Here is a 23,182-nt window from a genome sequence, read left to right on the forward strand (position 1 = left end):
TTGAATTATATGATTGTCCAACTATAAGAATTAAAAATCTAAATTTCAATAAACATATTCATGAATTTATAGGTAAAGTTTGTAATAAAATAAAACATGGTAGAATGGGTCATTTAAGATGTCACTCAGTAAGGGGATGACATTGGTTGTAGTTTGTAAATTTATGTAATATGTTATATTTTGGTTATTATTTTACACTAACTTTGGCAACTAGATTCAACTATGATTAGTAGTTCATATTAACATTTAGGAAAAATCTTCTCTAAAGGCCTAAATTATGCAATTTCAGTAGTGTCACAATTTTATTTTTATGCAGTAATAATGTTGATTGAAAAATGTGGGACACAGCTGAATGTAACTTTAAAAATGTAATACTAAAATATTTACAATATTTAAAAACCAATTCAGCAACAAATAAAAATGACACATCCTGCCAAAAACCTGTACAGATTTATTTTTTCTCATTAAACTCTCATGCTCTCATGCCACAGTTATTTCAATTTTGTGTTAAATTATTGTCTTCTCAAAATAGTTGTCTAACATGTCTAAAGAACATGAGATTTGTGTGATTTTATTGCTATAACATTTAGCCTAATAAGACACCAGTTTTCCTTAGCAAATTGCACTTTTAGACAAGCATCAATACATTATAAACGTGCTCTACGTTTTATTCAAGTTTAAGATTTTAATATAGTGTGAATGTGGTCTTTGAGTATCTTTAAAATTTTCATTGGGTGTTTGATTTATTCAGCTCTGTACGCATTATCATAATCACATCTGTTTTCTATATGTTCCCTCACTATACAGGTCCATTTATACGCACACACCGACCCTTTCAGAGCTCGAGCCACTCATGCTCTGAGGACTGAGTTTGGATCAATTATTTCTGTGATCAAAGCATAAACCAACCCAACCATTAATTGATTCCTCAAGTATTCATTACTGAATCACACTGCTCCGCTCTTTCTTCCTGTCTCTTTCATTCTCACTTTCTCATCTTGAAAAGTCATTTTATCTCATCATATTACCCTCTCTCATGTGTGCTTACTGTCTTACTTACAAACACAAGTACGCACATCAACATGTACATCTCATATTGATGGCTCTAAATGTACTCTGATGCCTGTTACACTTTGAAAAACTTATTGACAAGAACAAATGTACTTCTCATCCACGTCCATTCTTACGATGACGTGCGCTCTGGTGTTAGAGTGAGAGTTTCTGGCACAAAGTGTCTTGACCTGTTATCTATTATTAGAAATAATTCAGTCAAAAATGAATATTCTGTCTTTATTGTATCACCCTCATGTCCTTACAAACCTGGATGCTGTCCATTTTTTCTATGTTCCACAAATAAAATATATTGTACTAAATATGGGTTTTGAACAACATGAGGGTGATTTAATAATGACAGAGTATTCATTTTCATTTCATTTGTTTATGTTGATGGATGTGTGTTACTCACTTTAAGACACCCTCAACGATGACCTTTCACCTCTGAGATGTTCAAGCTTCTCTCATTCACATCGCACTCGTCTTCTCCCATAATCTTAACAGGTTGAGCATGATGAGCAATACATCCCAGCGTAATTAAGAGTGAGATCTTAGGTAGCGACGTGAAAGTTGTGATCTACCCAACATTTCAGTTTTTGAAATATTTTTTGTTATTCTTTTATTAATGAACGTTTTTATGGCTTTTATGGAAATTTGTTTCAAGAGCACCTGATATGCATTTGAATTCTGTCAGTTTTGCATATCTATTTATCAGTGGTTTTCTCGTCTGTTTTATGTGTTCTCTCATGTATATGGAGCAGAAGTACTCCGCTGCATCTTTATGCAGCATCACCACGGAGGTTCTGAAGGTTCTGAATGCCACAGAAGAATTACTTGGAGAGGCAGAAGGCAAAGATCACGACTCTTCTCCGGCTAGCACACCCATGTCGCGGGAAGGCCTGGGCAACAGGAAGCTTGACCAGCACCTCACTAAGATGGAGGAAAATGTAAGGTTCATTAATAAAAAATGTTAATATGTTGTTTTTGATACATTTTTAAATTATAACCATTGAAACCTACTCTATAGATAAATATTTACATTTACATTTATGCATTTAGCAGACGCTTTTATCCAAAGAGACTTACATTGCATTCAAGTTACAGTTTTTACATTTGATCAGCTCTTGAAAATATATTGGCTTTAAAAATATTATTTTAAATCCAAAACAAATGATTAAAATATAATCTGGAAAATCCAGATTATATTTTACTTCCCCAGGAGTACAGGTAAACCTGAAGAGAAAGATTTTCAATTAAATTCATAAAAATGTTATATTAATATTTAAATTCATAAAAAGTATAAATATTGTTACAGAAAAGGTACGCTATTTATTATTTTTATTACATTACATTGAGTATTATTTACATTAGGCTATATGATAATAGATTACATATTATTAAAGATTTGTTTTTAATATTTTGGTTTTATAACAATAAGAACTGAGAAATATATATAGGCCTATACACTGCCGTTCAAAATTTTGGGCTCAATAAGATTTTAAATGTATTTTAGAAGTTTTTTATGCTCTTCAAGGCTGCATCTATTTGATCAAAAATACAGAAAAAAACTGTAAAATTGTGAAATATTATTATTATTGATTTAAATAGGCTACAATGGTTTTCTATTTTCATATACTGTAAAATAATTTATTCCTGTGATGCAAAGCTGAATTTTCATCTGCCATTTCAGTCTTCAGTGTCATCTGATCCTTCAGAAATCATTCTAATATGATGATTTATTATCAATGTTGGAAACAGTTTTTGCTGCTTAATTTTTTATTTTTTTTGGAACCTGTGATACTTGTTCAGGATTCTTTTGATGAATAAAAAGTTAAAAAAGAAACAGCACTTATTGAAAATATAAATCTTTTGTAACAATAGACACTACTGTTCAAAAGTTGAGTGGGGTCAGTATTTATTTATTTTTTTTGTAAGAAATCAATACCTTTATTCAGCAAGGATATGTTAAATTGATAAAAAAAAAAAAAAAAAAGTGCATAGAGACATATATTGTTAAAACACTCCCTGGACCTAACTTTGAAAAACCCTGGTGTTAGCATTTATGTGTGAACTGTGTGCAGGTGTATTTGGCTGCAGGTGCTGTGTACAGCCTAGAGGGGTCACTGAGTGACTTAGAGGACTGTGCTCGCAGCATCAGCAGCTCCACCACAGAGACTGAGCTGGCCTTCCTAGAAGATCAGGTGGCCACTGCTGCCGCCCAGGTGCAGCAGTCCGAGCTCCAGGTGTGCGCTTGCATGTGGCATAATACAGACCAGTCCTAAATGTGCTATTGATACAGTATCAAACTATTCAAGTGTAAATTCAAGAAGTTTATCTGTTCTCTACAGATCTCAGATATTGAGGCAAGAATATCAGCCCTCAAAACTGCAGGTCTAAATGTATCTGCATGCACACGGTTTTCCAAGTACAAATCTAAACCTATGGTGAGTTTCATCAACGTTACACTTTTTGAACTTTATTTAAAGACACATTCAAAGTTAGTTAATGAGTTTAGAATATTAGTAATTTGATGTTTTTCCTGCATCAGCCCCAGACGCTGGACTCGTCTCGCCATCAGAGGAGAAAGCTGCCTGCTCCTCCTATCAGAAGTCTGTCATCAGGTATGAACACACATGTACCAACATTTAATACTTTAAAAGGGATCTCATCATTATGTCTCATGTCATTCTAAACCTGTTAGAGTTACGTTTTTCCATGGAGCACAACTAAAAACAGTGTAGAATGTCTAGAGGGCTTGTTTTAATAATAGAGACAGCAAATAAGACAAAAAAAAAGCACTATAACAGTGGTACTTGTGCATTAGAATCCATATTTTTTTTAAAGACATATGATAGCTGTGTGAGGAACAGACTGCTAAAACGTCCACTGGCCTTCTGTATTCAGTTTGAATATAGCATGTCAAAACACGTTGTGCCATGTTTCTTGTTCTGAGGTTTTCATATTTCGTCACTGATGTGAAATCGAATGGTGAGAGGGAGAAATTTCTTTAACCTTCTTTAACCTTGATATTGCATGTCTAGCTGAGTTTAAAGCAAAACCTGCATTCGAGCCATTCAAATGTACATTCAGTGAATATAGGTATCTAGTATCTCTAGTATCCTAGATGTACTGTATAATGTTTACTTCTTCATGGTACTGTGTTATTTGTGACCCTGGACCACAAAACCAGTCATAAGAGTCCATTTTTTTAAATTGAGATTTATACATCAGCTGATAGCTGAATAAATTGACAGCTTTCCATCAATGTATGTTTTGTTAGGATAGGACATTATTTGGCCAAGATACAACTTTTTGAAAATCTGGAATCCAAGGGTGCAAAAAAAATCGAAATATTGAGAAAATCGCTTTTAAAGCTGTCCAAATTAAGTTCTTAGTAATGCATATTACTAATCAAAAATTAAGTTTTGATAGATTCACGGTAGAAAATTGACAAAATATCTTCACAGAACATGATCATCCTTTGATTAAAGGAAGAATAAAATTCTATAAGAAATAAATTAAATAAGAATAAAATATTAATTAAAACAATAATATACAAATATGAAAAATTAATAACTATATTTTAAAATAATAAATAGTATAATATAAAGATATGTATGTGTGTATATATGTGTATATATATGTATATATATATATATATATATATATATATATATATATACACACACACAACAGAAATATTAAATTAATTAAGATATAAATTAAAATTATAATAACAAATATGATAAAAATAGACCAAGAAACAATAAATGCATTAAACTATACACTACAATTATAGCAAATGAATAAATCATATAAATGAAAAACTTCAGATAATGAATAAAACGCAAATATAACAAATACATTAAATTATAAATTAAAATGCCCCATCGGGACAAGACCACGGGAATCAGATAAGGAAAGGCACAATCTGACATGGCTGGGGTTGGAAGTGAACTGCGGGTTTTGTCTGGCCGGAGGAGAACTGGCCCCCCGACTGAGCCTGGTTTCTCCCAAGGTTTTTTTTTCTCCATTCTGTCACAGAGGGAGTTTTGGTTCCTTGCTGCTGTCACCTCTGGCTTGCTCAGTTGGAGACACTTAATTTCTAGCGATTATCAATTTGATTTCACAGATACTATTTAAATTAAACTGAGCTAGACAATGGCACCACTGAATTCAATAATGACATGCCTTTAACTGAAAATTGAGTGTTTAATCTTATTATTATACATTACTGACACTCTATCATCAAATTTAATACTGTTAAGTGCTTTGACACAATCTGTATTGTTAAAAGTGCTATATAAATAAAGGTGATTAGGATCTATCCTAATGATTTTAGCATAAAAGAAAAATCCCTAATTTTGACCAATAAAATTTTTGGTGGGGGGGGGGGGTGTTGCAGTAACAAAAAAAAAATAATGGACGTAGTGTCCGTGACGTCACCCGTAGAGTTCTGAAGACCGTTTTTGAAGCCTAAAGTGGGCGTAGCCGACCGTCGCCATCTTGGCAGCGCTTCACTCCCGGATAAACGAAAATGGGCAAAGAAGCGGTACCTGGGTGGAGCTGAGGTGCCTGGTGCTGAAACCACGCCCACCTACCTCGACGCGAATCACGTTGTCTTCCTACACATATCTTTGAGGACATGTCAAAAAAATACTTCCAATATAGGAAAAAAATGTAACGTTAGTCCAGGCTTCTTCTGGGACGATCTGTTAATACAATTAACCCCACAGCAAGTCATTATGACAGTGAAATAATCCCGACACGGCAAACACGGCAGAAATGCTAAGATTAGTGGCTGGAATTTATTTTAACTATACAAAATGTCTTCAAGCAGTGAGGATGATTTTGTTGTCCTCTCTCTTTTTAAAAAAAGGAAATATTGGGTCCATCCAATCCTTAGATTGCGCAGAGAGGAAGGAGAGTTCCACCTCCTTATCAAAGAGCTGCGGGATTATCCCGAGAGATTCAAAGTTTATTTCAGGATGTCAGTGCCTCAGTTTGATACTTTGCTAGCGATACTGAATCCACATTAAAAAGACCACCAATTTCCGTGAACCAATTTATCCTAAACAGAGACTGTCTGAGGTATGGACACACAAACACACACACACACACACACCGAACTGCGGCATCGGAAAGGTGCGCGCCAGGCATATAAAAATAAGATACAGCAGTTCTTTATATTCTGTATCTTTGTATTCCGCTATTTGTTTGTCATAAAGTGCTCTGTGCTGCAAGACGAAGTGTATTCATTTGTCTGACACCATTTTGGCTTTCACTTGTACGGTGGCTCTGAATTGTCAAAACACCTTCTCAAAGCATCATAAAATGCTTTATACGGATGCGAAAAACGCAAAAAATCGAACCCGATCCGAATTTTTTTTTGACGGACAAAAATTTCGGAGGCAGTGTGCAAACGTGATTGACAAAACGTGAGGTCGTATTTCTTTTTCAACGTGCGAAAATTTCGGACGAAAAATTCGGACTCAGTGTGCAATGGCCTTAACTCACTTCCGTGTTGGTTTCAAGAGAGAGACGGGGAGGTTGCCGCTTGGGTAACACTTTAAAATAGCATTAGTTAACATTAGTTAACAACATTAGTTAACATGAACTAAAAATGAACAGTACTTCTACATCATTTATTAATCTTAGTTAATGCTAATTTCAGCATTTACTAATGCATTATCATAATCACAAGTTGTTTGTTAACATTAGTTAATGTACTGTGAGCTAACATGAACTAACAATGAATGATTGTATTTTCGTTAACTAGCGTTAACAAATATGAATAAATACTGTAATAAATGCATTGTTAATTGTTTGTTCATGTTAGTTAATACATGAACTAATGTTAACAAATGACACCTTATTGTAAAGTTTTACTGCTATATCTACAAATATACCTGTGCTACTGATTTTGTGGTCCAGGGTCACATTTTGTCTGAGGTCAAAGCAACAATCTCAAACTCTGATTGAGGAATCATGGTCTTGAAAAAACAATGTTATTCTCCTCCCAGTATTGTTTAATGTGAACTATCTTTAAATATCTCTAAAGAGGCTACAATGCCTTCCATGGAAATTTTCAGAAACGCAAAGATGCGTAAGTCCTACATGCCCTTTAGGAGCAGTACCCTGTGTGCTGTATGTGTGATCATGTGGTTTGAACCTGCTAACAACCAGAGGCAACAATTTAATGTGGTTCAGAGAAAAGAGCACCTTTTTTCTTCCACTGTCGTTAAGCTGGGGGGGGGGGTCTGTTTTCACACCAAATGACATTACACATTTTGATTTGAAAAGAAAGGTGGAATGAGCAACCAGTGAAAAGGTGCAAGACTTAATGCACCATGTAGAGACACTGGGAGAAGAAAAGAGAAGAGGGTCCATTAGAAAAAAACATAGTCAGCCAGCAGTATTATCTCTTTTCCTCCCTCATCTTCCTGCTAATTAACAGGGTTTCTCTTTAGGGCTGGCCATTGAAATGACCATGATTCATCTTGATTTCTTTATTTCACATTAGCTGCAGCTTCAAAGGACAAACTTACTTATTCCAGTTCAGCTGTTTGCGACACAAATCTACCAATAGAAGGAGACGGTAACAGCTTGTTTGAGGCCTGAAGTGGTTCTTTAGTCAGTGATGCATGTTGTAACATTGTTTGATAGCTCTTTTTTCTCAATACTCTTTTGTGCAGTTGGGCAGATTTCATGTCCATACATTAGAAAGCTAGACAGTGTGTTATGTGTTGACATTAAAGGTATAGTTCACCAAAAACGGAGCAATCTGTTTTTATTTACTCACCCTAATGTCATTCAAAACCAGGATAACTTTTTTTATTTGGAACATAAAAGATGTTTTGCAGAATGTTAAAGTGTCCCATATGACTAATACTTAATCATTATTTTCAAATGTACTTTTAAAGGTGAAAATGTATTTTTATAATGTCATAAAATATTAAATTAAATGAAACTGCACCAAATAAAATTTTACCAGTCACCTTCACATTTTTTACTTTATAACCCCTTAATTTATATCACAATGAATTTTATGTTAGAAACTTAAAAACCATAGAAAAGATCTATTCAAGCTATTGTCTGTATGAAACTGCATTTTTTATATATTTTAAATTAAATTAATATATCTTGTCAAGTCTTTCTACTGGTAATTTAGAGCTATGCTATTGTGTGTTCTTAGTTCATTCATACTGCATTAACTATTATTAAAGCTTGCATACTCAACAAGGCTGCATATTTGATTAAAAATACAATGAAAACAGTAATATTGTGAAATAGCATTTAAATTAGTAGTTCCCTATCTGTCACCAGGAGTTATGTCGTGACGACATTAGTGAATCCCCTAATGTCGTCACGACATAACGTCTCCGTTCCCTCCATCAGGGAACAAGGGTTACGTACGTAACCGACACATTCTCTATTTTAAAATAGTTTATTCCTGTCATGGCAAAGCTGTATTTTCAGCAGCCATTACTCCAGTCTTAAGTGTCTCATGATCCTTCAGAAATCATTCTAATACGCTGATTTGCTGCTCAAGAAACATTGAAATCATTTGTGCTGCTTAATGTTTTTGTGGAAACTATTAATAATTTTTCTCAAGATTCTCTGATAAATAGAAAGTTCAGAAGATCATTTGATATATAACATTTTTGTAACATTATAAATGTTACATAATAAATGTCTTTATAAACATTATAAATGTATGTACAAATTGACATTACATTAACATTATTATTGTTTTATTTTTATTTTTTTTCGTGCTAACTATAGAATTATTGTATCTTATTGTATCTTATAAGTGTTACTGATGAAAGAATTTTCATTTTTGTGTGAACTGATCCTCCTATTGTCTATGACATTTTAAAAAGAGCATTTTATTCAAGATAATCAATTCATGTTAAATTGCATCATGCACAGGTAAATCTCTGTGCATAGCTAAAAGAGCTAAGCGTTAAACACTTCTGGATGTTAAATTTCATTATGAAAATGGATTTCCAAAAAAAAAAAGAACAAAAAAAGTAAAAGCACGTTTTCTAAGAGTTTGAATTCCTTCCACACAGAAAACGAAGTCAAATCCGAGCCACAGATGAGATCTATGAGGCTGTGACAAGAAGCCGCAGATAAGCTGTATGGCTCAATATTGCTCTGCAGTGAATGCTAGGACCATCAGGCTGTTCCACACCAGTGCCTTGATCCAACTTCCGGTCCTCCAATTTGATCAGCCCTAATGCTACTTGTCGACCCTAAGCCTGATCACAGCCCATATAGGGTTGATCTCACTTCTGACCCCTAGGACTCTACCAAACCCTGGAGCTCATCACCTCCAGTAACCAGGGGACCCTATTCTCTCTCTCTCTCTCTCTGCCTTAATGGAGACTAAACTCCTGCAATGAACCATCACAGAGGGTTATAATTGTAGATTTAAACTCATGTAATTACTGTATGTGTAAGATAGATGGACAGTGGTAAATGTTAACAATCTAGGACATCACCTCATTCTCTTTTTCTAATGTTTTACTGAGTGTTGTACATGTTTGAATTTGTATGCTGTATGTCGGCAATGTGACTGGGATGACCAATGTGATCTTTTTTTTTTTTTTTTGATTGCAAAACTGGAGCACATTCGGTAAAAAATTTAAATGTATGAAATGTCTATGTGAAAGTAAACACAAAATACCTGCAGGACCTGTTGTATTTGCATTGTCATGTTTCTGTTATTCTCATATGTGTCGCAAATATCTCAGGATTCTTTTTCCAATGGTCATTTTTGGAGTTTTCTTTAATGCGCTGTACTCAAAACTGCATATAAAATAACTGTGAATTTCATGATTTAGTCTCTAAAAAAAAAAAAAAAAAAAAGTCAAGTGCCATTGAAAAGCACTCGACCACCTTGCCATATAATGAGTTTGTGAGTGTGTTTGCATGGATCGTAACCTCCTGTGTATTCATACTTGTCTTCTAATCAGCCTTAGATTTCCGATGACCTCTTCAATATGAACATCAAATCACTGTCATTTCAGTATGAATCACTCTGGTAATTTGGGTTGTGGCCTTTGTTGACTTCTAATTCTTCTTTTATTAATTAACGTCTTTTATTAATCTGAAACACCCAGTTGTTTTTCTCAGAGCACTGCTTTAGTATTACAGTCCATCTAGATATCCACCTGGATGTACAGACTTAAAATACTAATTTTGGACATTCAGTCTATATCTAAATTCTATTTAAAACAATCTGTAATATTTCAGTAAAAAATTATGTACCACTTATATTTTGAAATACACATTGCATTGTGTTGCATTTTAAGGTTGAAGGAAATGTTTGTAAACATAATGGAAAACATACTGGTCATTTTCTACCAGGACTTTTTTTTTCTTAAATAATTTTCCTTTTTGTTGTGCTAGTTGCCATGGAAAACTGTACCACATTGCAAATCACATGATGCTAATTTTGACATTGGGGACGATTTTAAGAGCAACTGTGAGCTGTGAGCATCCATTAGAAATCTGACAAGAATAATTGAGTTGTCCTCATTTTGAGCATTTTATTAAGCAGGGATCTCCACCTCTTTGTGCAGAATTACAGCTGTGACATCAAGTACTGCATCATATTGTCTTAGAGAGTGACTAAGATTACGTCTGTGCTGCGCAATGTGTGTTCAGACACAAAATCACACTTTTAGCTAACAGAAATTACAAAAGCCTGAATTATATTTTAGTTAGCTTAATATATATTCAAAGGAATGTCCGTTTTTGAGCCAATATAGAGAATAAACTGGGATGAAATATACAATTGCCCCCCCCCCATACCCATCCCATAATCATCCCCATGTCTTCCCCATTCCACTCTAATAGCTGTTCAACTTTCACGCTCTCAAACGGGTCCTGCTCCTTGTTGTTGTCTATGGAAATGTTTGTGTATAAAAGCATGTATCGCGTTTCTAATAGATGTAAAAAGTCCCATGAAAAGCACAGTCAAGACATTGAAAATGTGTCATGTATTTTTTCTATTTGAAAAAATCGAATGCATATTTACATATGAAGTACAAAAAGACCAGAGACAGATATAAGTGTATTTTGGGTTTGTTGTGACCGCAAGGGCACTAGCCTGCCTCTTTTCAGAACGTCCTCTGTGTATTTTCACCATAAAAGTGTCAAAAGAAAATACTCTGTAGCAAAAAGAAAAAAGCCAATGAATTCTCATGTGCCAAATTTGTTCTGACACAAGCAGTGTTCAAATAAATATGAATAAAGTTTGCATTCCTGAAGAGACTCTGAGATGTTTGTGTTCTTTGGTAGATTATATTTGAACAATTTTATTGTCATTTAATTGTGGAGCAGTAGTTTGCATAATCCATTACAATAAACCACTAATAAGAGGAAAACATACATACATTTGTTGATTTATTTATTAATATAGATTGCATTTGTAATATGTACAGATATTTTCACTTGCCAGTCAGTTTATTTGAAATGAATATTGAGGGACACACAGCCAGGGAAAGAATGAGAAAACTGATTTAATTATAAACACTAATACACCTAAATATTACAGCAGCAGGTCGCGGATCTCACGGTAACCAATCTGATTCCTCCTGTGCCAGCACACTCCTCAAGCTCTCCTTATTCCTGAGAGTGTTCAACAGGAGCTCCAGAGATTTGACCACTGGCTGCAGACCACCTCCACTCTGTCTCTTCCCAAACCGCCCGATAGGTCTCACACCGCGCCCCACATACCAGAACGGGTCAATCTCTGGACCTGATTGGGAGAGGTCAAGACAAATGTTAAGATTAAAGTGCATATTTGGTATATGTGCACAAATACTTTTGGTCTGTTTGTTGGCAAATCATGAATCTAATTTGAGTTTTACTATTACTTTAATAAGGTAAACAACTAGAAAGATCCTATGAAGCCTCTCTATAATGCCTTATTTGATTCATTAGGTCTTATAATCAGTTTTATAAGTTCTCTTAATGCACAGTTATAAAATGCATTAAAACAGATGTGTTAAAACTAAAGAACAAAATCATATTTCACGTTATTAGTGCTAGAATGTATTATAAAGTACATTTTATTAAAGTTTATTTTTAAGTAAATAATAACAAGAATAATATGAACAAATCAACCTGGCTACATCAGGTTAACAACTGAAAGTAAGAATCAAGTGCACAAAAAAAGAGTAAAACACAACAGTAAAACTGTTAACTGGTAACTTTACATTATTTTAGACATCATTTACTCAGTTTATTCAATGGCCTATTTTTACAGTAAAATATGTTATAAGTAACTAATTCGCCTGATGATTTGTGTTAACAGCTTTGTTAGTGAAGTCATTATATGGCCTTTTGCTTTACCATCCAACCTTCAAAGCATATTTAAGAAATTCAAGCACGTTGGTTTATTAACTTTACATCGGTTAATAAACTACTGTTAGTGTCAGATCATTTCTGTTAATTTGACAAGATTTTATTTTACATAGCCTAACAGTTGTGTTAATGTAGCCTATGAAATGACAGTGATTACAATGAAAAGATAACTGACTACATTAGCATTTTAATGCATTACGAATACCTTCATAAGAATATCTGAATAATGTAGGCTATTAAGAATATTTTTAAATGCATGGACGTCTGACAGCTGTTCTACATTCTCTTGATTAAGTAAATTACAATGATAAATCAAATTCATTACAATGAAAAACCTTACTTCTGTTATCGACGTTGTGGACAATATGAAGATCGTGCTCGACTGTGGTACCGTGTGCAGAAGTCTCAGTGGCAGACAGAATTAGCAGCAGCAGGAACGCCACCGTTCCCAAGCGCGAGCCATTCAGGCACTTAGTCACCGGCTGAGTGAAGGCGGTGGGCAGCATGCTGAGTCTGATACAGGGCACTGTATATAATATACAGAGTATATCATATAATATCATTTTCAAATTTCTAGTGCACAAAAGATGCAATTTCTACATGAGTTGACTCTTAAAATGTACTTGATGAAATCCAAATAAATAAATACAAACAATAAGAAAGAAAAATGTAACTCAACTATTACACCAATGAAAGTAATTTCATCAAATCAGGTAGAAACTGCACATATTTTGCATTTGTAATCAAAACTTTCCTCACAAAAAGTAATCAAAAAATTCATTATTTTCAAATATTTTTTGCTTAATTGAACAATCGCTGCTGAGAAATTCACTTTACACAAATTAATTGAATATCTACCTCTACAGAATAAATCAGTAAGAGTTTTTTGACTTACATGTGTCTTTGGACGTATGCTCTTCAGTAACAGGTGCTTCTTGGGTCAGTCTCTTCTTCAGTCCAAGTAATTCAGGAATGTTAAGATGCTGTGCTTATATATCCTATGGAGTCTGTCACAAAATGGATTAGATCACGTCAATCTTGCAGGATGTCCCTCCTTACACAGACACCTCCCACCACTCCTCCTCTCCTCCTCCTCCTCTCATCCCCCATCAGCATCTTCAGTCCTTTGATCCGCTGATTTGGACCCATCACGGTGAAAGAGCGATGAGAGAGAGCTCATCCATTTGTGAATCAGACACACCCTGACGCACTTTATCAGTGGGTCTCTGACACACACACATTAACTTCTTTAAGAAACACCACATCAATTCCCACAGGTTCAATGCGAATTTGAATTTGAGAGCTACAGCAGAGGCTGAGAAAATACATTTATAAGCAAACTATTAATTTAAACAGTTGGACTTTGATGCTTTGGTTGAATTGTTGAAATGAAGACAACCAAAGCATTAGTAAACTATTACACAAAGTTTATTAATACACGTTGCTGTCATGCTTTTAAATGCCACCAAATGTCATTTTAATCTACAGGCCACTAGTGATGTCTGAAAATTCAATATGAAGGAAATATTACAGATCAATCAGTCAAATCTGGTGGATAAGTATTATTTGTAAAGCAAACTTATGATTTGAAATGATTTGTCTCAGTCTTTTTAAATGGAAGATCCCTAAACTGGAAGTGCCTCCCATAATTTAAAACTCAGTAGGCTTGCTGGGGAAAAGGGGGATGCTTTGGGAAAGATGCCCTGCTGAACAGTCCAGTGATCATCAGCTTCGGTCTCTGCACCATCGTAACAAAATTGTTCCATCTCTATGTTTGATCATAATGATGGTGCTCTTCTTCTCATAAGACTTGTCTTTTTGCACCAGAAATGCCGCTGATCCATTAGTCCAAAAAGTTCCAGTTTTGTCTCATCACTCCTTCCAGAACTCCACAGGTCTAGCCAAATTAATATCATCATATTTAAGTCTGCCTTTTATTTTCTTCTTGGTTAAGAGTGGTGCAGTGTCTAAAGTGATATTTGTGCGTGTATGTTTTTCACAATTTGTGGTTATTGTCACTTGTGTTACAACTTTAAAATAAAATAAAATATTGGTCAGGAATGAGTGTATGTGGTTCTGCTCTATTTTCCAGGAGCAGCTAACAGTGAGTATAGGTCTGATAATGAGGATAGAACAGCCCCACCGTCACACATGCAGCAAATAAGACTTAAATCCATCAGCATTTATTTCCATAATGATATTACAAATATGAGATGTCCCCAGTCCAAACAGAAGCACCACAAAAAACCCTCTCTTCTAGAATATCCATCCAATGAGATGCAAGAGATGAGATAATAAGATGTCCAGGCTTTGCTGTTACTGCTGTTCCAATAACCTGTCATTGCGAGCTCAAGCATTGAAGATGCTGGTGTGTGTGTGTTTCCCCTGATTTTATTCAGCATTGTGACATTCAGCTTGTTACCCAGCATGCTTTGCAGCTATGGTCAAATCAAAGTAAGTTTTATCTGTTTATGCTAAAACTATAAAAGCATGTGAAATGGGTTTGGGGGGTGGTATTCATAGATGATTGTACTGTAGTTGTTGTAACATTGCAAATTGCATATAACCGAGATTGAGATTTACATGTTATGACTAATTATTATGACTAATGCATGTATATAATGTTGTACTTTATATTTTTTATTATATTTTGTGCATGTTTGTACACAACAAATTTTGTCAAATTTGTGCAACAGTACTATATGGTGTGGTGTATAACTAAAAAAAAAAGTGGTGTGCATTCTCTTTTGTGCTAACATCCTAACAGCCAATCAAGTTTGAGCAGCCAGAGGTACTTATGTTGGTATCAATATAATTACCTATTAACATCATGAATCTTCTAATTATTTGCATTACACCATCTGCATTTTGCCTTTTTTGGCATGGCCCCCTGATGACCCATTTAATGAACTTTAGTACATGTATACAACATTGTTACTCCACTAGCATTTGGAAGAATTTAAAGAATCCATGCACTATGAGAAAAAAAAAAAACTATTTAAAAAAGAAAACAGAAAAGTTACTGGTCATTTTCTGCTAGGACATTATGTGCTATTATCTATCAGTTTTGTAATTTCATGCTTGTATATGAAGTTAGTTTTAAACGTTACAATCGTAAGTGAAACTTTTAAATATCCAGAACAAACAAGGATTTATCTTAACACAATTTTAATTTTAGGTTATGGAACATGTCAATCCCTAAACAAACCCTCTTCATTAGATTATTTACATCTAATCGTATTCCTAAACTAAATAAATCGGTTGAATTAACTTTTTTTTACGTAACTGTGTGGATTTCATTGAGACTGCATGTTTGACAGATTTATTAAGAGGTTTCACCACCAAGAGACAGCAGCTTCAATCATTCCCCATTCACCCCGTGCTGTTTTGGGGATGTTTGCAGTATAAATCTTAGCCTACACAGAGAGTGGGTTGATACAAGCATTGATCAACTCTGTGCTAAAGTCCACACTAGCAGCCATCCTCACAAACTGTTCAATGAGCAATTACGTGCATCTAACCAATGTGGGTGTGTAAGTATGTGTGAGCAGGCATGACTTTCAGAGACAATTATTGCGAAGGACAGCATCATTATGCAGCTCAGCAATGCATTTTAGGCACAAACCAGATTCTTTTTTTTTTTACAACTTTCAACTTTTAACTTAAACAATCTTTCATAAGTAAGGCAACTATATTTATTCTGACTCATTCTTGATTACTGTGGAGACAGCAGTAGGATTTGTGCAATATTAATAGTCATTGCAAAAGTAGATGTATGGCATATTAAGTAAGTTGCATGCCAATTGCTTGGCCTGTGTAACCAGCCCCATTTACTCTTAAATAAAATCACTTGAATTTACAAAATCTAAGTTTTGAGTTTGCCCTGTACATTACTCCCATAATTCCCATATAAAAGTGACTAGCCATAATTTATAATCCATTATTTTATATTCAACTCATTATTATGTCCAGTGTTGGGGGTAACGCATTACAAGTATAGTTGCGAGTTATGTAATAATATTACTTTTTTCAAGTAACTAGTAAAGTAACGCATTACAATTCTTTTTATTTAAGTAATGTCAGTTACTTTTTTCCCATTTATTGACTGACAGTGCGCTGTGTGAACATGCTGTTACTGTAGTTCTAGATTAAATGTGAATGTGCATTAATTTATCCCACTCGCAAAAAACAGATTTAGTATTCATCAAAATGAATTAAAACAGTGAAATGCAAACTCAGAATATGACGCAAACCTGCAATAATTAAATATGTTAAACAACACAAATGTATCTAATCCCATTTTATTAACCAATGTCTTTGCTGCTGACCTTTGATGATCCAGTTCAACCATACTAATAAGCAAAAATGACTTTAGATAAACTAACAATTGTGCTTCATTGTTTTATTTTTTATTGCTGAAGAGTGTTGAACCTTCTTCTCCTGCGTTCTACTTTACAGACGTGAATTTACTTTTCCTTCAGCCTGAGGTTTATTCATTGCACTTTTTGGTGTGAAAGGGCTTTTACATTTGCTATAATTAAAACTTTTTGCATTAAAAACAATCAAGCCCTGCTAAAATTTTAAAAAGTAACGCAAAAGTAATGCAAAAGTAACGTAACACATTACTTTCCATAAAAAGTAGCTAAGTAACGTAATTAGTTACTTTTTTAGGGAGTATTATTGTACGCAATATTGTAATGCATTGCTTTTAAAAGTAACTTTCCCCAACACTGGTTATGTCACTCAAACATTAATTTAACATCAATGACATATTTAAATATGAAAAAAAGTAACATTTATGAAAAATATTACTTTAAAAAAAAACTTTTGATTTTGAGTTTCCACAACCTTTTGTATTTTAGAAAAACAAGCTTATAACTAGTGCTGTCAAACGATTTATCGCACCAAAATAAATGTTTTCTTTTCATAATATATGTATGTGTACTGTGTATATTTATTATTTATATATAAATACACACACATGCATGTATATATTTCAGAAAAATATGTTGTTTGTAAATTAAATATATTTATATATCATGTAAATTATATGAATATAAACATATACATGTAAATATTTTTGTGTTTGTGTGTGTATTTATATATACATAATAAATATACACAGTACACACATATATATTATGTAAACAAAAACGTTTATTTTGGATGTGATTAATCGCGATTAATCGTTTGACAGCACTACTTATAACTTTTGGACAAGCATTCTTTTCTAAATATTTATATCATTAATTACTTATTTTGACTTGCTGTCCCGCAGAATTGTTAGACCTTGATCTTGATCATTTAAAGAATAACTCTAAATGTCACAGTTGTACCAGATGGAGGGTCCAAAGATTTTAGTTTTTTCTCTTCAGATTACTTAAATTGTTATTATAAAAATAGACGCTACTTTTTTCATGACTAAAAAGTCAAGGGACAGGTTCGACACCTCCAAAAGTTACATTGTAATGTACTTTCCATTTAATGCTGTTGACAAGCCTTCCACAAGAGACATACTTTTGCATAATAATAGTCACATTGTAAAAGCTTCTCTTAAACTAAAAAAACAGCATCTGTGTTCTTCTCCTCAGCAGCACCCGTGTTCATCATCTTTGTTTCTGCCGATACTGATGATTCTTGTTTCGTCACAAATCAGATATTTCCCATTGAATGTTGCATTAAAGACAGCTCTTTATTTCTTACTCATCCTTTCAAACCAGAGACCTTCAGCAGTTCCTTCAGTGGACATTATTGCCCTTGATCTTGATATTGCACGAAAATAAGGCAATCAATATTAGACATGTGTCTTTTTTAACTATTAATAAAGCGCAGACTCACTACGGGTTACAGGTTAGTCATGTATGTGTATTTGAATTGGTTTCTTTTGTCACTATGCCCCTTTATTTACAGATTATTAATCAAACTTCAGTAAAATGACCTTCAACAGCCAATCAAGAGCAAGAAAAGGTCTGAAAAAAGGAGAGGTTCCTAATCTTCCGAATAAGTGAAACAGAAAATATAAAAGTAAAAGTTTTATCACATATTCTAAATATTCACTTTATGTGACTAAAAGCTATTTAACAACTAAAACAATTTATTCAAAACTTTAAAATCATGTATCTAATATAATAATCTATAACTTGGAAAGTTGCATTTGTGATGTTATCAAATGAAGTCCGGAGATAATGGAAAATGTCAAATTATCTGATGCAAGATTCTGATGTTCTGTTGCTCAGTCAAAGTAGATTAAAACAGATCTTTATCGTCATGTTTAATTCACATATTAACATTCAGAATGCATTATATTGCATAATGCAGTATATATAGTATTTCAGTATGTGAAAAAACCTTTTCCACAAAGTAAATTCACAAAGGAAACATCTGTCTTTGACTGCCTTCAGACATTTGAGGCAATAATGGGATGCATCAATGTGTCAAATCCTGCTTAATGGCTTCAAATGGTGAGAGAAGAATACATAAGTACATAATGTACCATTCTTTCCTAGAATTTAGGATTTGAAGTAAAAAGAAAATAGGTTTTCCTTACATAAACTGTACACATGATAATCATTTAAAATAATAATAATAATTCTTTATATAATTACTTAAATATCATTAAGTTTTTGAAGAGCTGTGCCACATAACATTAACCTTGCTATGTCATAAAACGTCAGATTATCTGATCTGAAGTAATAGTAAAAGATTGTCAAACAACTTAGTGAAGTCATGAATGTCATTCTTTTTCTGAGGCATTTTTGCTTTTTTGTGAACAGTCACAGCGCCCCGATATTTATGCCCCTGTTTTAAGTATCAAGACAAATTTTAATTCACAGAAAAAGTGTATTCAAGGATTTTCATATATTTTTGAATAAAGGAATAAACAGGACAAAAGAAAAAGCATCATACCATTGACCCATTTATTAAAAATAAGCAAATCGTGTACGGAATATATTTAAAATAGACATTGTCCAATCTGACACCCTTTGTTTCCTACTTTCCTCAAACTATTTTACTATAAACCTCTGCTGAATGGTTGTGGGATTTTCTTTAGGAGGACGATATATAGGCTGTCACGTCATCCAGTCCAGAGCTCTCATTATCCAGATACTCCAGAATGACGTTGCCTCCGTTGTGCAGGGGGCAGTCTGTATTGGAGAGCAGTGATTGGAGGCTAGCGTCCATCTTAAAGGCTTCACCGGTCTCAGGGTGACACAATCGCAGTTTCTGTGCAGAGCATAGTGAATTGTTTTCACCAAATAATAAAGGAATCAATTTGTTACATAGTCATAATCCTAAAACAGTGGCCCCAACCAAATTCCTGGAGCCCTCCAACAATCTTGCATGTCTCTTAATTTAACACACCTGATTCGAGACTTGAAATGGGTGCATCAGACAAAGGAGACATGCAAAATGTACAGAGAGGGGATGAGAGCACTGTCCTATAGAACAAAGTTTTATGTTGTGCTGTATAGCTGACCTTAGCTGTGAGCACGTTGTTGTTGTTTTTCAGACTGGCCTGAGATGCAGCAAAGTCCACTACTTTGCCAACACTCCACTTAGAGCAGAAGAACATGGGCAAACTAGGGTCTTTAGCTTCTTTTGGCAGAAACACCTGGAAATACGTCCGTTCTGTCTGCAGAGGAGGAATTTCTGATGTAATATTTGTCATAAATTAATGCGAAGGAAGGTACTTTGTAATATAAGTTTGGCACTGATACCTGTGGCAGGCCTTTATCTCCTGACGCATGCATTTTAAGCTTCATCAGAGCAACTTTTGCAGCGGTTGCAGCATTTTTTGCACCTTTTCTGCCTTTCCTTGGTGGTGCATTCTTCTTTGACTCTGTTGGAAGTATTGTGGAGATTATTTTTAGGCTTTCTAATGATTATTTGGCATCACAAACTATTCACGATTAGACACTACTGCCCTCTAGTGGACAAGAATGTGTAAACCAAACAGCAGATGACAGAAATGCAAATAACTTCAATCCAAGACAAATCAGTGTGCTTTGCAGGGTTAGGGATTGGTATCGTTAAGGTTTTAACGGTATTACTACTCTTATCGATACTGCTTATCGATCCGGTACTTTAACGGTATTCTTATCGGTACTTTTTGTTTTACTTTGTTTCTTTTTTCATATTCTTACAGTATCTTATCTTATGTATATAAAACACTAAAAATGCCTGCACTTCATCAATTTGTAAATGCACCAGTGTGCAGGTATTTTTAGTGTTTTATATACATAAGATAAGATACAGTAACAACATGAACAAAGAAACAAAGTAAAACAAACTGACAAATACAATAAAACAAACACACAAACGAAATGAAATAAACAGTGCTTTCATTTTTCCATGAAGGTCTACTAATATTAATGTTCAGGTAAGTAATAGTTACAAAAGTAATCAAATGTAAATGAGCACTGCATAGTTTTCACTGTATGTACTGATAGATTTATGCTTATTAAAGCTGTAACGTTGTTCAGATTAAGAGCTGTGGGTGATTTTCTCTTTGCATTTTGTTCTTCGATTAACATTGATGGCTCAAGCTCCAGTCTGATACTTTAAGACAATATACTGACACGCATCGGATTTTCTCCCAACTGTTCTCGTCCACTTAAAACATAAAAGTGAAGACTCTCATAACCGGCCATTTTGACACATTGTGTGTGTATTTTTTGGCATATTTTTGTGTGTTATTTCGACGCGCCCGAAGCTCAAAGTGTGCTTGTCCGTTTTGGAGCACGCCGCCGCGCAGGCACACGCGCGCACACAAATTTCAGCCTGGGGAACAGCAGATTGTACTTTCAACGTTTTACTATCAAATATGTCCTGCAATGTAGCAACAGTAAAGACGGCATTTTATAACAATCACTGATTGAGCTGATTCAGATGTTAAGTTTTGATTCGGAGGAACGAATCCGCGCCGCTATGAAGGGAAGGGAGTTGTGCTAGAAGAAATGCGGCTATAATCCTTGGAAGCCAAAATCGAAAAAAAAAAAAAAAAATACTTAGCTTAATATAACAGCCACAGGCCTAAAGTGTGAGCAGATGTTTGAATAGTTGGTTCTCTCTTCTATCATAATTAAACAGGACTTTCATGTTGCGTGTGCTGAAGCTCCGCGTGAGCGCGATCTGGCTTCTGAATTGCGCATAGCAAAAATGCATCATAGACAAATGTTTGAATATTATTGCACATAAAAACAGCTGGCGACATATATATATATATATAGATATATAGAGAGAGAGAGAGAGAGAGCGAGAGAGAAAGAGAGAAACAATAAATGTATGTGTGTTTTCTTAACTTCTCCAATACCGACAGAAGTACCGATAACGTCAGAGCTTATCGATACTCCGGTCTTTCATAATTTAGCCCCGAGACCGATTTAATACCGAGTTTCGGTACCCATCCCTATGCAGGGTACTGCTAAAAAACTGACCCACTATCTTCTGCACCAGCTCCTGTGTTGCAGCCATGCGAGGCTTTGGAGTCTCCAGTTTCTCACACTTATGGTCATCCTGATGCCGATGTCTGAAACCAGAGGAAAACAGATGAGATCACAACACCTAGTACACTAGCTGTGACTATATTTCCAATAACAATTTTAATGAGATTTTATCTATTGGTTTTCCACTATAGTCTCTCTGTGCATTAGGGTGACACTTAAGTAGTGTTAGAAATGCAAAGTATGAAATGCAGGACTATTAAATGATGATTGTAAGAGGTTTTATACGTGAGACAGAAGTGTTTTTCACAGTGTGGGCAGATGACAGGGAGCAGCTCCTTCCCTTTGCAATCCTCAAAGCTACATGGATATGTTGTGCTTCCCCCAGACCCGATTTCTTTCTTCACCAGCACCTGAAAGAATTAAGAAAATAATCTGTAATAGCCATTCAAACCCCAGGAATTAGTCAAATAAACACACACACATTTATACGCATTATGCATTTATATTTATATAATCTGTGTGTATATATATGCATATGTTATTGTTTTAACACTGTATATTGCACTAATTATTAATTTAACTTTTTGGTTTTTAGTACCCGTTTCTCACTCACCTCTGGACAAGAGTGGGAGTCCCGGCTTCTGTGTTCCAAACTTTAGCCATTAGAGGAGATTTAATGTTACATGAGAAAAAAAATATGATTGCAATGAATTAAATGAAGTGAAGAAAATCTCTAATCGAATGCCTTATTCAAGATGTACTATATAAAAACACAAAATATTCTGTGGAATTACCACTGCAAGGTACTAGAATGGTATTTAATCAATATTATGGTTTTTTTATGGCACTCCAAATATGCCATGGTGCCATTATGACAAAAAAGGTCCACCATAACCAGTCATTTTCCTGTCTTTGTTATTAATCAGATTAATTAAATTCTAGTACAGATCTGAGATTAACTGTTTATATTATAATTGTAGGGTTTCTTCAAAGCCAACGGCAGATAATCTTACCAAAACACTCCAGAACAGCTGCTGCATACGAATGGCAGAAAGTCTACATTGAAACATGAAAATTATTAAAATAATTCGAGCGATATTCATTTTTTGCTGCTGACTCGCATCACACTGATGTTACAGCTCATGTTTACAAAGGTTATTTGAATAAATAAAGACTCAGACTGTAAATTGTGATTTCTACTAGAAATTACTCTATATGGGAAACTTTAAAGAACGTACCTTTATGTTTGCAAGATTCAATTTCACAATGTTTTCCAATATCTAGTTCAGCCATTTTAAATGACG

At 34.4% G+C, this 23,182-nt stretch overlaps 3 protein-coding genes across 3 annotated transcripts in view; 1 reads left to right on the top strand and 2 right to left on the bottom strand.

The window, feature by feature from the left end:
* LOC306865012 (uncharacterized protein) overlaps positions 1–9,907 on the top strand; it is a gene marked incomplete at its 5' end in the record, with an annotated part of 87,776 nt that extends 77,869 nt beyond the window's left edge. Inside the window, 5 exons of the mRNA XM_079409340.1 lie at positions 1,815–2,000; positions 3,135–3,296; positions 3,402–3,497; positions 3,602–3,674; positions 9,129–9,907. Of these exons, the coding sequence (XP_079265466.1) occupies positions 1,815–2,000; positions 3,135–3,296; positions 3,402–3,497; positions 3,602–3,674; positions 9,129–9,175 (564 nt within the window). The 3' untranslated portion in view covers positions 9,176–9,907. The remainder of the gene's footprint in view (positions 1–1,814; positions 2,001–3,134; positions 3,297–3,401; positions 3,498–3,601; positions 3,675–9,128) is intronic.
* Positions 9,908–11,636: 1,729 nt separating this feature from the next.
* LOC306864657 (uncharacterized protein) lies at positions 11,637–12,938 on the bottom strand (the record flags this gene model as incomplete). Its single annotated transcript, XM_079408795.1, has 2 exons — positions 11,637–11,824; positions 12,773–12,938. 2 exons carry the CDS (start codon positions 12,936–12,938, stop codon positions 11,637–11,639), a joined length of 354 nt encoding a protein of 117 aa, XP_079264921.1.
* A 6,339-nt stretch (positions 12,939–19,277) lies between these two features.
* Positions 19,278–23,182, bottom strand: zfand1 (zinc finger, AN1-type domain 1). The gene is made up of 8 exons (XM_079408948.1): positions 23,117–23,182; positions 22,892–22,934; positions 22,492–22,531; positions 22,164–22,288; positions 21,870–21,961; positions 20,151–20,272; positions 19,910–20,065; positions 19,278–19,656 (listed from the first exon to the last, which is right to left on the bottom strand). The coding sequence occupies exons 1-8, from the start codon at positions 23,169–23,171 to the stop codon at positions 19,480–19,482; spliced, it is 810 nt and encodes a 269-aa protein (XP_079265074.1). The 5' UTR covers positions 23,172–23,182; the 3' UTR covers positions 19,278–19,479.

This window comes from Barbus barbus (genome assembly GCF_936440315.1).
Source record: "Barbus barbus genome assembly, chromosome: 46".
In the NCBI taxonomy this organism is placed as follows: Eukaryota; Metazoa; Chordata; class Actinopteri; order Cypriniformes; family Cyprinidae; genus Barbus; species Barbus barbus.

Bases quoted from the DNA above. Each gene is read 5' to 3' on its own strand.
- zfand1 (XM_079408948.1), bottom strand. From the start codon at position 23,171: ATGGCTGAACTAGATATTGGAAAACATTGTGAAATTGAATCTTGCAAA. The intron at 22,935-23,116 runs GTACGTTCTTTA...GTTTCAATGTAG, and splicing joins TGAATCTTGCAAACATAAAG to ACTTTCTGCCATTCGTATGC. The intron at 20,066-20,150 runs GTATCAGTGCCA...CCTCCTCTGCAG, and splicing joins GAGATAAAGGCCTGCCACAG to ACAGAACGGACGTATTTCCA.